The sequence below is a fragment of the Myxocyprinus asiaticus genome, chromosome 35 (assembly GCF_019703515.2).
Source record: "Myxocyprinus asiaticus isolate MX2 ecotype Aquarium Trade chromosome 35, UBuf_Myxa_2, whole genome shotgun sequence".
In the NCBI taxonomy this organism is placed as follows: domain Eukaryota; kingdom Metazoa; phylum Chordata; class Actinopteri; order Cypriniformes; family Catostomidae; genus Myxocyprinus; species Myxocyprinus asiaticus.
This window is the reverse complement of record NC_059378.1, coordinates 38,935,840-38,952,609: the sequence shown is the minus strand read 5'-3', so window position 1 is coordinate 38,952,609 and position 16,770 is coordinate 38,935,840. Positions and strand designations below refer to the sequence as shown.

The 16,770-nt window shown below is 38.5% G+C and overlaps 1 protein-coding gene across 1 annotated transcript in view; it reads left to right on the top strand.

Annotated features, from left to right (window-relative positions):
* The window catches only part of LOC127426020 (multiple epidermal growth factor-like domains protein 6), a 147,403-nt gene that overhangs the window by 95,950 nt on the left and 34,683 nt on the right, over positions 1 to 16,770 (top strand). The window contains exons 6-12 of the mRNA XM_051672449.1: positions 6,728 to 6,850; positions 9,431 to 9,556; positions 14,750 to 14,872; positions 15,070 to 15,192; positions 15,586 to 15,723; positions 15,813 to 15,935; positions 16,187 to 16,309. Coding sequence (XP_051528409.1) covers positions 6,728 to 6,850; positions 9,431 to 9,556; positions 14,750 to 14,872; positions 15,070 to 15,192; positions 15,586 to 15,723; positions 15,813 to 15,935; positions 16,187 to 16,309 — 879 coding nt within the window. The remainder of the gene's footprint in view (positions 1 to 6,727; positions 6,851 to 9,430; positions 9,557 to 14,749; positions 14,873 to 15,069; positions 15,193 to 15,585; positions 15,724 to 15,812; positions 15,936 to 16,186; positions 16,310 to 16,770) is intronic.

Below are 16,770 nucleotides of genomic sequence, written 5' to 3'. Positions count from 1 at the left end.
AGGCTTTGGCCGTCAGGGACGACGTGAACCTACAGGCCTTGGACGGGAGCTTTGGGCATCCGCGCCAGGTGGCGGTGCTCTGCAGGCATAGGTCACCACGAGCGCCTTATCCACGGGGGAATGGCCGAATAGCCCCTGGCCGCCCCGCCATTGAGGGTAGTGAGGGCAGGGGAGCTGAAAGATTGGGACCGGGCAGTAAAAGGCGCCTCCCATGATCTCGTCAGCTCCTCATGCACTTCCGGGAAGAAAGGAACTGGAGCGGGGCATGGCTGCTTTGAGCGGTGCCACGAGCCCAGGAACCAATCATCGAGCCGCAAGTGTTCAGGGGAGACTGGGCAACCGCACCCGAGGGGGGGAGCCCAGCTGAGGCTTCTGCGTCCGACTGGACGAGCCCGCTCTCTAATGCTGCGCTCGAGAGCTCATCAGCTTCGCGGGGTCAGAACAAGAGGTCAAACTCACCATGAGACGAGCCGGCGGACTCATCCGGAAGCCCAATCGGGTCAGACGAGCATGCTGGGGAATGGGAGGTCCGTGGGGGGAGACACGGCGGAGGTGGTCCCATTGGGGTCCCCAAATCGCCCCCAGTGCTAGCCGCGCTGGCCTCATACCCGTAGGTAGAAGGACCGAGACGGGGAGCTGAGGAGGCAGACCCAGCTTTTCTTACGAAAGCAAGCCGCGACTGCAACGTTGCTATGGTCATGTTCTCGGAACGCTGTCTCTGCGTGGGTCACGCCCAGACACGAAAGACAGCGATCTTGACCATCAGAAGTTGAGAGGTAATGACCGTAACCAGGAATAACACACAATCGGAAAGGAAAGATGCATCTTTAAAAAGATGTTCCGTGTGTGCCGCTCTTTTAGAGAAATATACTCTTTTAGAAAAATATACTCTCTTTTTTCTGCCGAAGTGCCCAGGGGCATTCTCTGCAGTGCACCAGTGCAGAGGACGGAGAAGCCACTGAAATGCGCCGTCAGATCCAACAGAGGTGAATGAACAGTCAGCTCAATAAACATCGACCGTTCGGCTCCGAAGAGAAAATCTGAATGAGTGGTTGCATACCAGCTCCTTTTATACCCGTATGTCCGGGGGAGTGGTATGCAAATACCACTCGCCAATTTTCATTGGCCTTTTATCAAAGACCAGAGGTGTCTCGGGCTCCCAAGAGTGACCCCTAGTGTCACTACATCGACACAACGTCGAGTGAGTGATAGATAGAGAACCACGGTTAGATAAAAAAAAACACGATCGGATGATTATTTAATAATCGCGACAGGCCTACATTTAATACAATTTACTATTATGTACATAAGTGTTGTTGCATTGTACTTACATTTAAAATACCTGCATTTAATTACATCTGTAAACCTTACTCCTAATCCTAAACCCAACCCTACATCAACCCTTACCCTAAAAACCTCAACCTCAGTAACATCAAATGTGAAACTTGTGAGAATTTTGTAGAAAAACATGTAGTTACACAATAAGTACATTGAATAGGGATGTGCGAGACAAGTCAACTAAACGGTTCTGATGCTGCTTTTCGACACTGGAATAACTAGTCGGTCAGTAATTGTCTCTATTAAACTTCAACATTTTTACACATTTATGTTTGGCTTTATATTTTTTCAAAGGCTAAGCTTAAATTATCATCATGTTAATGTAACATTTTAAATATAATTAATGATACAATTATTAAAAAAGAGGATATCTGGAGCAGATGTACAGGTGCATCTCAATAAATTAGAATGTCGTGGAAAAGTTCATTTATTTCAGTAATTCAACTCAAATTGTGAAACTCGTGTATTAAATAAATTCAATGCACACAGACTGAAGTAGTTTAAGTCTTTGGTTCTTTTAATTGTGATGATTTTGGCTCACATTTAACAAAAACCCACCAATTCACTATCTCAAAAAATTAGAATATGGTGACATGCCAATCAGCTAATCAACTCAAAACACCTGCAAAGGTTTCCTGAGCCTTCAAAATGGTCTCTCAGTTTGGTTCACTAGGCTACACAATCATGGGGAAGACTGCTGATCTGACAGTTGTCCAGAAGACAATCATTGACACCCTTCACAAGGAGGGTAAGCCACAAACATTCATTGCCAAAGAAGCTGGCTGTTCACAGAGTGCTGTATCCAAGCATGTTAACAGAAAGTTGAGTGGAAGGAAAAAGTGTGGAAGAAAAAGATGCACAACCAACCGAGAGAACCGCAGCCTTATGAGGATTGTCAAGCAAAATCGATTCAAGAATTTGGGTGAACTTCACAAGGAATGGACTGAGGCTGGGGTCAAGGCATCAAGAGCCACCACACACAGACATGTCAAGGAATTTGGCTACAGTTGTCGTATTCTTCTTGTTAAGCCACTCCTGAACCACAGACAATGTCAGAGGAGTCTTACCTGGGCTAAGGAGAAGAACTGGACTGTTGCCCAGTGGTCCAAAGTCCTCTTTTCAGATGAGAGCAAGTTTTGTATTTCATTTGGAAACTAAGGTCCTAGAGTCTGGAGGAAGGGTGGAGAAGCTCAGCCCAAGTTGCTTGAAGTCCAGTGTTAAGTTTCCACAGTCTGTGATTTGGGGTGCAATGTCATCTGCTGGTTTTGGTCCATTGTGTTTTTTGAAAACCAAAGTCACTGCACCCATTTACCAAGAAATTTTGGAGCACTTCATGCTTCCTTCTGCTGACCAGCTTTTTAAAGATGCTGATTTCATTTTCCAGCAGGATTTGGCACCTGCCCACACTGCCAAAAGCACCAAAAGTTGGTTAAATGACCGTGGTGTTGGTGTGCTTGACTGGCCAGCAAACTCACCAGACCTGAACCCCATAGAAAATCTATGGGGTATTGTCAAGAGGAAAATGAGAAACAAGAGACCAAAAAATGCAGATGAGCTGAAGGCCACTGTCAAAGAAACCTGGGCTTCCATACCACCTCAGCAGTGCCACAAACTGATCACCTCCATGCCACGCCGAATTGAGGCAGTAATTAAAGCAAAAGGAGCCCCTACCAAGTATTGAGTACATGTACAGTAAATGAACATACTTTCCAGAAGGCCAACGATTCACTAAAAATGTTTTTTTTATTGGTCTTATGATGTATTCTAATTTGTTGAGATAGTGAATTGGTGGGTTTTTGTTAAATGTGAGCCAAAATCATCACAATTAAAAGAACCAAAGACTTAAACTACTTCAGTCTGTGTGCATTGAATTTATTTAATACACGAGTTTCACAATTTGAGTTGAATTACTGAAATAAATGAACTTTTCCACGACATTCTAATTTATTGAGATGCACCTGTATACAAAGTTTCATTTCACTTCAGGGTGTGCTTGCTGCTTCCCTCTTTCACTCGCGACGCGTGCAGAAACTTTTTTCTCAGAAGATGAGTAAAGAATCTATGGAAATCACTTCGGTCACGGTGATGGTGCAGGAAGCGGATGCCCGACACGTTGGCTTGCAAATCACTATGGATGTTTTCTTCTTTAAATCCGTGCATGCTTGCAAGTTGTTTTCCCGCCGAGCTGGCTTTTTCAAGTGCAGGATATTCACCTCAGGTGAGTCAGGTCCCGTCTTTCACTGGACCATGTTGACGTTATTTTTGCTCATCAAAAATTAATGCTCTTAGTTAGTAGCCTAGAAAATGATTATTTTAGGCTAAGTATGCAAATAATTTTTACTCTTCTGATCAAAAAGGCTATATTCAACAATTTGCTGACAGCTTAAAAACTTTTCATTCTGTGTGCATGTCATGTTTAGAACAATATATTTTTTGTACATTTCTCACAGGCCCCCTTTTTTTCTATCTTAGCTATTTTTTATTATTATTATTTTTTTTTAGATCGTAACTGTTATTGGTTAACGTTCTTAACCAAACAGCTGTAATATTAGATCATTGGTTAATGCACATTGCGAAATACGCACATTCTTTCTCTTTCGTAGATTTGGCTTACCTGTTAATTATTTTATGTCCTGACTTATTATGTTAAGTAAATTTTGGTGAATTCTATTTAGAACAGGCTTTTAGGGTTGATCTATTGGTCCTGCACTATTCACTCAATTGTTTTCAATAAATATGTCTGTATTCGCTACCGTTGATTCGATGAATGCGTGTCATGTTCTATATTTAATGCACAATGATCATAATGCAAGGCAAGCAAGTTACAGATAAATGCCTCTTTTCAGCGGAATTTAGTGTCGGATTTGGCTGTCGTTGGAATAGAATAAGTATTTTAAATAGGTTGCATAAACACAATGTTTTTTGACTGTTTTCTGAGGGTTTCTTAGTTTTTAGACTAGTCGACTCCAAAATATACATTTAAACATCAGTGAAATTAGTCGTTCCACACATCCCTAGTACTGAATGTATTTTAATGTAAGGACATACAGTGCTGTGAAAAAGTATTTGCCCCCATTTGGATTTCTTCTGTTTTTACGTATATCTCATATTAAATTGTTTCAAAATTCAAAAAAAAAAAAAAATGTAACATAAAACAAAGGCAATCTGAGTAAATACAAAATATAGTTTTTAATTATAATGTTATTTATTGAAGCAAAAAGTTATCCAATATCAACTGGGCCTGTGTGAAAATGTGTTTGCCCCCTTAGTTACTAAATCTCCAAATCTAAGAAACTGCATTCATAATGGGGTTCAGCTGGACTAGACACACCCAGGCCTGATTACTGCCAGCCCTGTTCAATCAAATCAACACCTAAATAGAACTATTTCAGCAGCATGAAGTTGGCTAAAAGGTTTCACCCAGTAACACTATGACAAGGTTGAAAGAAATTCCAGAAATGAGGAAAAAGGTGATTGAAATACATCAGCCTGGGAAGGGTTACAGAGCTATTTCAAAGGCTCTGAGACTCCAAAGAACTACAGTGAGAGCCATTATCTCCAAATGGAGAAAACTTTCCACAGTAGTGAACCTTCCAAAATTCCTCCAAGATCACAGCGATAACTCATCCAGGAAGTCACAAAAAATCCAAGGACAACATCCAAGGAACTGCAGGCCTCTCTCGCATCAATAAAGGTCACTGTTCATGACTCCACTATCAGAAAGACACTTGTCAAAAATGACATCCATGGAAGAGTGGCGAGGCATAAACCACTGCTAGCCAGGAAGAACATAAAGTCTCGTCTGAATTTTGCCAAAACACACCTTGATGATCCTCAAAACTTTTGGGAGAATGTTCTGTGGACTGATGAGTTGAAAGTGGAACTGTTTGGAAGACAGGGGTCCCGTTACATCTGGTGTAAATCAAACACCGAATTCCACAAAAAGAACATCATACCTACGGTCAAGCATGGTGGTGGTAGTGTGATGGTGTGGGGATGCTTTGCTGCTTCAGGGCAACTTGCAATAATTGAGGGAAACGTGAATTCTGCTCTCTACCAGAAATCCTAAAAGAGAACGTCCGGTCATCAGTCCGAGTTGAAGCTCAAGCGCAAATGGATTATGCAGCAAGACAATGATCCAAAGCATAGGAGTAAGTCCACCTCTGAATGGCTCAAAAGAAGCAAAATTAAAGTTTTGGAGTGGCCTAGTCAAAGTCCTGACTTGAACCCAATAAGATTCTGTGGCAGGACCTTAAATGGGCAGTTCATTAAGCACAACTAGCTATTAAATTTAATGGGGCAGTTAGATTTTCACATGGGTGATATAGGTGTTGGATAACTTTTTTGCTTCAATATATATATATATATATATATATAGTCATGTGAAAAAGAAAGTACACCCTCCTTGAATTCTATGGTTTTACGTATCAGGACATAATAAAAATCGTCTGGTCCTTAGCAGGTCTTAAAATTAGGTAAATACAACCTCAGATGGACAACAACACATGACATATTACACCGTGTCCTGATTTATTTAACAAAAATAAAGCCAAAATGGAGAAGCCATGTGTGAAAAACTAAGTTTTGAAACACTTACTCATTCTTTATTATAATTTTTTTCTTCACATTTTAGAATAATAGTAAAGTCATCAAAACTATGGAATAACATAAATTAAACTATGGGAATTATGTTGGTACTAAACAAAATCCAAAATAAATCAAAACTGTGTTATATTTTAGCATCTTCAAAGTAGTCACCCTTTGCCTAGAATTTGCAGACATGTACTCTTGACATTTTCTCAAACAACTTCTTGAGGTATCACCCTGGGATGCTTTTTAAACAGTACTGAAGGAGTTCCCATCTATGTTGGGCACTTATTGGCTGCTTTTCTTTATTATTTGGTCCAAGTCATCAATTTCAATTTTTATTTTTTTATAAAATTTTAGTTTTATAATGAAATAAATTAATATGTTGGCACAATTATATTTTTGTCTACAGAATTAATTTAAAACATTTAAGATCATGAGAAACATTTCAGTCAAGTGTTTCAAAACTTTTGACAGGTTGTGTATATATATTGTATATATATATATATTTGAAAACTGTATTTTGGGTTGCCTTTGTTTTATGTTATATCTCGTTTGAAGATCTAAAACAATTTAGACTGAAAAATACACAAAAATAGAAGAAATCAGGAAGGGGCAAATACTTTTTCACAGCACTGTAGTTAAAAACATCTAATATAAAGATTTAGTATATTGCGATACGGGTGAAATATATATATATATATATATATATATATATATATATATATATATTTTATTTTTTATTTTTTTGAAAAAAATGACACATCAACTTTAAACTGTGTATGTGTGCATTCTCCTGCAGATATTGATGAATGCCAGGTGCATAATGGCGGCTGCCAGCACAAATGTGTGAACACCAGGGGGACATATCACTGCCAGTGTAACGCTGGTTCTCGACTGCATGTGGATGGACGCACCTGCATCGGTAAGACACACAATCAGCACAACCTGTGAAATAAACATAAGTCAAACAGCAAACAGAAAAACATAATTTAACTAAATATACTGTATACTTTTCATGTGATGCAAAATACTTAAGCATATATTGAATCAAAATTCTCATAAATTAACATCTTCTGACTTTTAATAGATACTTCAGTTTTTATATGCTGTGCAATTTTAACTGCCTATTATTAAATATGACTTAAAAGGGATCATATCATGGAAAACAGGATTTTTCTTGCTCTTTTGAAATGTTCGATGTAAGGAAGACCACGGGTGATTTGAACAAATTTTACATTTTCCTTCATAATTGTCAGACTACTACAAATCTTTAAGATGTCTTTTGGTTTAAAATACATTCATACATGCCAAAAGTCATAGTACTACGCCAGTGTGCAAAGGTGAGCTTAACAGAGGTTATTTACATATACAAGTCTTAATGGAACAGTAAGTCAAACAGCTTGTTTCATTGTGAGGGTCAGTGAGAGGGAGAGAAATGGGAATGAAAAACGAAATAACGACTGGTTTGGGTGTAAGAAACCGTGACTAACATTTTAAGTGGACTCCTAGGAAAAAAGAAAGTGCTACAGAAGTGTTGAAAATGGCTTCTGGGATCATGTCTAACAATATTAGTGTGAGTTGCAGTGTGTAAACAAAAGTATGACAACTTGATTCAGCTTTTAGCAAGAGATTTGCTCTTTTTAACCTCTAACTGAATTTTCAAGAGTTTCTAAAAGCTTCAGGCCCCTACAGAGACCTCAGAGAAAAATACAGTATCTCAGTGTTCTGTACATTGTCATGATGGACTAGTTTTACAGTTAATTTACTATACTGGTGAAGGGTGCATGAGGGCTAAAGTTTTCCAGATATCTAAACTCTCAGACAGATGATTTTTCCCCAGCGTCTTGTTTAAGCTGTAAGTGAATCTATCAGACAGAAGACACTTGGATCACTGTGAGATCTTTATGCGGCAGACAGACAGAGTATATAAACCCGATCACTATCTATAACACAAAAATGTATAAACAGTGTAAGCAAGATGGTTTGGGAGAAGTGTTCAGGTGATGAAACCACGTGAAAATGTGCTGGTGTTAGATCTGAGGCCATGTCCATTCTAACTCCGTTTTCAGTTTCTTTTCTTTCCTTTTTCTCCCAATTTGGAATGCCCAATTCCCAATGTGCTTTTAAGTCATTGTGATCGCGTAGTGATTCACCTCAATCCGGGTGGCGGAGGACGAATCCCAGTTGCCTCCGCGTCTGAGACTGTCAACCCGCGCATCTTATCACGTGGCTTGTTGAGCGCGTTGACATGGAGACATAGTGCGTGTGGAGACTTCATGCCATCCACTGCAGCAACCACACTCCACTCACCACACGCCCCACCGAGAACGAACCACATTATGGCGACCATGAGGAGGTTACCCCATGTGACTCTACCCTCCCTAGCAACCGGGCCAATTTGGTTGCTTAGGAGACCTGACTGGAGTCACTCAGCACGCCCTGGGATTTGAACTAGCGAGCTGGCAAACTCCAGGGGTGATAGCCAGCGTCTTTACCACTGAGCTACCCAGTTGACGTCAGCACTCATTGTTACATTATATGCCATCGGCTGTTGTGTATAGACTAATGCAGTGTTTCTCAAGCATTTCATGGTGATTATGTACCCATGTAAAAGAAAAAGAAATGAGCGTGATTTCTTTTGGTTGTAAAAATGAGAAAAGTAGCCAATGCAAGCACAAAATTGTGTGATTTGAAGTGAAGAGGAGTGTTAATGTTTTTATGTGTTGTTCGGACACTGCAGCCCTGTGTTTCGCAACATATTTTCCAGAGGGACAAATAAAATTACAGAATGTGAACGGATTGTCCATATTTTTAATTCAAGAGTGTAATATAGTATTACAGGCCTATTATAATGCCACCTGTTCTATTCTATTTTGTCAGGTATTCCATTCAATTTCTTCTAATAATCCCAGAGACAGACTAGCTACTAAGCTACTACTCCATTTCAACGTCATCCTCTGATGTGTCTTACGATTGCAATTATGTGAAATTAAAATAAATAGCAAAAACAAAATTTTTAGTTGGGGACCTCTGGTGGTGCTGATACATAATGACCTGTCTTTGCTTTCAAGCTCCAAATATGACACCATAAAAGTGTCATAAAAGTAGTCCAAACTAAAGTAAATGAGGGACAGCAAATAAGTATGCACAGAGTAAGAAAATGCAATAAATTGTGTTTCTGGCACAGATGTCACCTTTGTAGATTAATCTAGTCTGGATTCTTGTCTGAAGGAGATTGCTTTGCAATTGAGGAGTATAAAGTTCCCTAATTCATGTTATTGTTCATTCTGTTTCTACTCCAAAAGAAGGTAATTGATGTTTCTGCAGCAGGAGTCACTTTGAACTCAGTGTAGCTTGTCTGATCATTCCACACGCATGTTGACAATGAAACACTTTTTTTTATGACATGTTTCATCTTTAAATTGAAAAATAACAACCCAATGTCATCTTCTGAAACTCTCTTCACCTGCTCAGCAACTCTTATTTCTGTGTGTCTCTGTAGCCGTTCACTCCTGTGGTGTTGGAAACGGTGGATGTGAGCATGTTTGTGTCCAGCAGAGCGCAGGTCAGTTCCAGTGTCGCTGTCGACCTGAATACAGACTCGATGCGGATGGAAAACACTGTAAATGTGAGTCACCGCACTGAACTTCAACTGCACCACTTTCCCATGTGGATTACACATTCTTGACCACACTTGGAGACACATTTATAATGGTTTTTATGGCTCTTGTTGAAAGAAGGATTCAAGCAAAGCATTACAACAGATGCAGTGAATGGATGTGTTAAATGCAAATGAGACATAAAAATGCACCATGATTGGTTTAGCTAGATTTCACTTGAGTCTGTATTGTTAACCCTCCTATGGTATTGAAAAATGGCACCTCCTTTTGCTATTTGCGGTCATTTTTGACCGGAAGGGTCAGAAGTGTAACCTTTTTTTTTTTTTTTTTGATGATGATGATGATAACCTTTTCTTCTTGCCTGAAGAAAGAACAATATGCTTTTCTTTTGGGATATGTTTTTTTTTAAACTCAGAATCTACATTTCTATAAGTTGAAACATGAAGAAAATATGAGAATGTGACATAAATTCGAGGCAGATTGCCGCCATCTGGTGAACAAAATATAAATAAAATAACTTGAAAACCATGTCATGTCAGTAACAGCCAGTAGACAGCTGTAGCCACCTACCGTGTAAAAGTTTATATTTTATCACAAGATATACATGTGGATATATATTTAGACATTATCAAACTATGTAAAAGTTTAGCATTTTAAAATTGATTTGAAGTGTCAGTTTTTGCAGTTAATGTTATTTTGGTTGCAATCAAACCTGACCATGGTGTCGTTTTTTTATGACCACTTAGACTTATCGAATCAAGCCCAAATTTTTAGTATGTTCAGATGGCAAATGGAGGAAAAGTCAAAAAGTCTTGTACTGCTCAGATAAAGGAAACCATTTTTAATAAATGAGGAAAATATATTTCTGTCAAAAATGACAGAATACCATAGGAGGGTTAATGGGTCAGTTTGACAAATAAGGGTGTCCAAGATGAAAACAATATATACAATATACAACTAGACAATTTTTACTTTAAAACCCACAAAAGATATTGAAAATGAGTTCATAGAGAGACATATTCAAATCATTGTTTTTATGAATTGCGTATTTAATAGGCATGTCCCGATAACGATACTGGTATTGGAATCGGGTCTGATACCGCACTCACTTAAATATGCTCAGATACCAAAAACCGATACGATCTGACATATGAATGTCTTTGAGTCACGTAGCAACCTGCTTTTCCGGAAGTGAGAAGCTACTATCTAAAACACACAGAAATGGAAAGGGCTTCAAAATAAAAGTTTCCGCCAAAATAAAAGCTCAATGTAAGTGGGAAAATAGCATGGCAGAAATATATCACTACTATATAGTTATGTAATATTTACCGTAATGCTACTACTACTACTACTAATAACAATAAAAAATCAATAGTAATTGTATAATATTTAAGCAATATCTCACAGTTGTGATGCTCTGTTGTGCAGCACTTTATTTGATAAAAATAACTCCAATGTTGTATTTTGGATTGTGCTGTGAGGCTCTGTATAAAGGCACCTAATTTGATAAAAATAATACAATATTACGTTGAAAATGAATTGTTTTAATTTCATTTGATTACAGTTTAATGAATTCATTAATTTAGACACCATTTTGATGATAAAATTTAAATAAACTGCTGATTTGGAATTCAGAAAAAAGGTATACTAAAGGCGATTACCGAAAAAGGAAGTATTGCTACTCGTTCTCAAAAAAATGGTATCAGGACATCCCTAGATTATTTTGAATAAATGAATAGAGTTGGACACCAAATAAAAGCATCACGTCATTGACCTTATATTGAACCTGTATCAGTCATGAAAAATGAATGAGTATTGCTCGTTTACGTAACTTGACGTGATTTATTTTATTAGCCTTCACTGGCAATAAAAAAGATCAAACTTGCCAGTAATGATCTTTAAACACACATATCAATGTTGCTTGATGCTGCTTTTCAAGAGCTTGATTAACAGGTTGAAACAGATCTGCATGGCATAAATTTGAAACATTTCTTGAACATCATAGAAAAAATACATGAAAATTAATGTCTTAATGGGATGTGTGAAATTGAGGTGTAATTGTACAACTTTCTTTTAATGTCTCATTTTAAGCCAACTGCTTTCATCCTTTGAAGATCTCAAAAATTAATGGGAACTGGACAAGAAGATGAGTCTTTAATTTTGTGAAAATATGATTTTGGTCGTTGGGATCAAGATGCCCTTTGATTCACTCGATGACATCATATCAGAAACTGGTGACTTCAGCATGGACATGTCTCTTTCTCTTTATGTCTCATGTTTTCAAATACGCCTCGTCTCACCGTCTTTCTGAGGTCATCTAAAGTTGAACAGACCTGTCGTGCTCTCATGAAGAATCATGATTGCAGAATAATGTCTGCCGTTCTGTTTCTTTAAACCGGTAATTGTTGGCTGCAGACAGTTCATTTCATGTGCTCAGATGCAGTACTCCAGCTGTTGGACAGACAGACACATTTAAACACACTGAGTATGTGAAAGAGGAGTTATCTAGAGCAGGACTTGTTTAATAAACTGGATTTGTATCTGGTGAAGATCTTATGTTTTATAACGTATTTACGAATATGGTATATTTGACTGAGCGCTGTATATTCTTCTTCTTCTTTTTTTTTTTTTTTTAAGTGGCAGTGAATGGAGGTACTTAACATTCAAAAATAATGTTTGTCCATCTCTGGGGCTGTACAATATAATAGAACTACATACTATATGGGTTCTATTTTCATGACCGTGCTAGGCGCAGCACTACGTGCAATGACCGTGCGCTACATCTTATCCAATTTTCGTAGGCATGAGTGGGAGTGTTTGTGCTATCTGTGGGTGTATGTACACAAACTGTGGGTGTATTTTATGTTAATGAATTGGCGCAAAGCGCATATTGCTATTTTGCTGAGAAATAGGTCATTGCGCTAAGACGTGGAAAAGGATATAAAAATATATCCAAAGTCTTGAAAATGCCAGTCAGTACTGTTCAATCACTTATTAAGAAGTGGAAAATTCGGGGATCTCTTGATACCAAGCCAAGGTCAGGTAGACCAAGAAAGATTTCAGCCACAACTGCCAGAAGAATTGTTCGGGATACAAAGAAAAACCCACAGGTAACCTCAGGAGAAATACAGGCTGCTCTGGAAAAAGACGGTGTGGTTGTTTCAAGGAGCACAATACGACGATACTTGAACAAAAATGAGCTGCATGGTCGAGTTGCCAGAAAGAAGCCTTTACTGCGCCAATGCCACAAAAAAGCCCGGATACAATATGCCTGACAACACCTTGACACGCCTCACAGCTTCTGGCACACTGTAATTTGGAGTGACGAGACCAAAATAGAGCTTTATGGTCACAACCATAAGCGCTATGTTTGGAGAGGGGTCAACAAGGCCTATAGTGAAAAGAATACCATCCCCACTGTGAAGCATGGTGGTGGATCACTGATGTTTTGGGGGTGTGTGAGCTCTAAAGGTACGGGGAATCTTGTGAAAATTGATAGCAAGATGAATGCAGCATGTTATCAGAAAATACTGGCAGACAATTTGCATTCTTCTGCACGAAAGCTGCGCATGGGACACTCTTGAACTTTCCAGCACGACAATGACCCTAAGCACAAGGCCAAGTTGACCCTCCAGTGGTTACAGCAAAAAAAGGTGAAGGTTCTGGAGTGGCCATCACAGTCTCTTGATCTTAATATTATCGAGCCACTCTGGGGAGATTTCAAATGTGCGGTTCATGCAAGACGACCAAAGACTTTGCATGACCTGGCGGCATTTTGCCAAGACGAATGGGCAGCTATACCACCTGCAAGAATTTGGGGCCTCATAGACAACTATTACAAAAGACTGCACGCTGTCATTGATGCTAAAGGGGGCAATACACAGTATTAAGAACTAAGGGTATGAAGAATTTTGAACAGGGGTCATTTCATTTTTTTTCTTTGTTTTCATGTTTTGTTTTATGATTTTGCCATTCTGTTATAACCTACAGCTGAATATGAATCCCATAAGAAATAAAAGAAATGTGTTTTGCCTGCTCACTCATGTTTTCTTTAAAAATGGTACATATATGACCAATTCTCCAAGGGTATGCAAACTTTTGAGCACAACTGTATGTTTCAGGAAGTATAAGAAAAAACATGACAAAAAGACACTCCTGTTTATTATAAATTTGCAAATGATAAGAATGAAACAGTTATTTTTCATCAGCAAATTAAAAAGCATTATATAAGAACTGGTAGGATTAGCTTTATGCATTGTAAAGTCCAGATTCTAAGCTTTAAAATGACTGGTTATTAATTTATTATGCAATTATTTTATATTTTTTTGTTTTCCCCACGGAGTACCCCCCACTAGCCCAGTATGAGCTCAATTCAATGAATCCTTCTGTCAATAAAAATATATCTTTTTAAAAATATGTTCAAAAATGGATTACAAAACCTGTCATAATTACTAAAAAAGAAGTTGATTAAAAGATGTAATGCAAATCTTGTGATAGTATATGCAATATGAGAGATTTATAAACAATCTTAGTGGGCCGGTCATTTTCGACCGGGAACACAAAATGTGTTAGCGCAACACAAACACAGCACAAGGGTTAAAAACATTTTGTTGTTACACCACTACAATTCCTGTTTTATGGTTTTCTTGTCACATGACAACAACAAGGCTTCCTACATGTAGGTTATACCACACTAACATTTAATTTGCATGCAAAGGTGTTTAAATTGTTAGTAATGTTTTCAAAGCAAGACTATTAGTGGAAAACATATTCAAACACATATATAATAAATATAGTATTGAAAAGAATAGCTCTGAAATACATAGAATACAATACAATACCTCTAAAATCCATACTGAAAAGAATAGAATAGCGCTAAAATACATAGGCCACATCCACACTAATCCATTCAAGTCTGAAACCTTAAACCATTTTCAGTTTTCTCGCGTTTTATCAATGTATGCGGTTATGGAGACCATTTTTAAAATGTTTTTGGTTGAGGACAACAGCGTTTTATTGTGGATGAGAGGCATATACCTGGCAAAATGAATGCATTTTCAAACGATAAAGCATCATAAAGCAGCAATGATGAACCTCTCCCAGTTTGTTTCAGCATCAGAGTGTTCTAAAGGGTACTCTGATCATGGTTCTGTGTTCTCTGGCATGGATATAATGTATGTTTTCCTCTCTTCTGTTATCAGTGGAGAACCCTTGTGCGGTGAGGAACGGCGGTTGTTCTCAGGAGTGTATCAGGGATGGAGTTCAGACCCGCTGTGGATGTCATCCAGGTTATCAGCTTGCAGAAGATGGCAAGACCTGTGAAGGTAAAATGAACCTGGGTGTCTTTTTTGGGGTCTTCATTTTGATTCGAACCCTATATTTTGTTTAGATTGCATAGTTTGTGTCATGTCATTATTGTTTTGGTCACTTTGATTTCTGCACACTCCAGTGTGCATGCCAAGCTGTGCCTTTGAAGTTTATTCTGCATGTGTGTGTTTATGTTGTGTGTGCTTTACATCAGACATTGATGAGTGCCAGACGGGCCAGGCGGACTGCGCTCATGGTTGTCATAACACCCGGGGATCTTTTATGTGTGTGTGTCACGCTACCTATGAATTGGGTGTTGACGGAAAGCAGTGCTATCGTGAGTATATCATCGGAGTCTGCACGTGCCCTGCCACATCACACTCACAACATCCGTCACTTATTTGCTAGAAACAATAGAAACATTTTGTACATTGAAATCATTTGTTGTGGGCAGTGCTCTGAAATATTTGTGCAGTAGCACTCCAGGTGACCCGAGTTCAAGTTCCAGCTCAAGGTCCCAATCCTGTTCTCTCTCTTCTCCCCAGTCATTTTGTAACTCTCTCTCCTCTAACCTATCTAATAAATGTGACAAATGCAAAAAGTATAACTTAAAACAGACAAACAAACATGAATAGAATTTTTACATCCATTAATGGAAGCCTATGGCAATAGTTCACTTATAAACATGTTTCACTGTGTCTGGGTCTCTGTCTCTCCTCCTGTACGGCAGGTATAGAGATGGAGGTTGTGAACAGTTGTGATCGTAATAATGGTGGTTGTTCTCATCAATGTGAGCATTCAACCAATGGACCCGTGTGCAGCTGTAAACAAGGATACCAGCTAGACGATGACCATAAGACCTGCATTGGTAAAGAAACTCTTAAGTGTGACCGTAAGATGTTGTACTGCACAGGTGGAGAAACCATCTAAAGTAAAGGTGTTTGTTTTGTCTATCAGATATAAACGAGTGTAGAGATGGCAGCTTGTGCTGTGAGCAGGACTGCACAAACTATCCTGGAGGATACGAGTGTTACTGTACAGCTGGATATCGTCTGAACACCGACGGGTGCAGCTGTGATGGTATGACTCTTACTATCAAATGGCTTGATGAGAGTTTTCTTTCGTATTGACGTGTTTACTATTGAAACTGAAAGTTTTGATGGGATATATTGAAAGGCTTTTGATTTCATTGGGTTTTTCAGTCTTAAAGAGTTCCGTATAAAACAGCGATTTATGAATCCATGTGCATGCTATACATCCATCCAGTATTCTTGGTTAAGGGTATGTACAGTAAATATATTAAATGTGTGCTATAATTTTTTGGATTACAGATATAGATGAGTGTTTGGCTATAAACGGAGGATGTGATCACATTTGTCAAAACAGCGCTGGTTCATTCCAGTGTTACTGTAGACGTGGATATCGTCTTGATGAGAATCGACATTCATGTATATGTGAGTTTTCAGCCTGTCTGGGACTTGTTGTGCACCCCTAAAGGAACGTTTCAGGTTCAATACAAGTTTAAGCTCAACTGAGATCATTTGTGGCATAATGTTGATTACCACAAAAAATTATTTTGACTCATTCCTCATTAATTAAAAAAAAAAAAAACAACTGCAGTTATAGGAAGGCACTTACAATGGATGTGAATGGGGCCAGTCCATAAACATTAAAATACACACTGTTTTAAAAGTATAGCCACAGGGTGTAAACATTATACATTTTAGTGTAATCAAATCTGGGATTTATAGCTGTTTACACAGATCAAAGGTGTACCTGCATTACATTACCAATTTTGGATAGCACTTAGAAAACAATTTTATCATACTAAAAGTTAACACGTAGAATGTTAACGTCTTGTGGCTATACTTTTAATACCGTGAGTATTTTAATATTTATGGACTGGCCTCCTTCA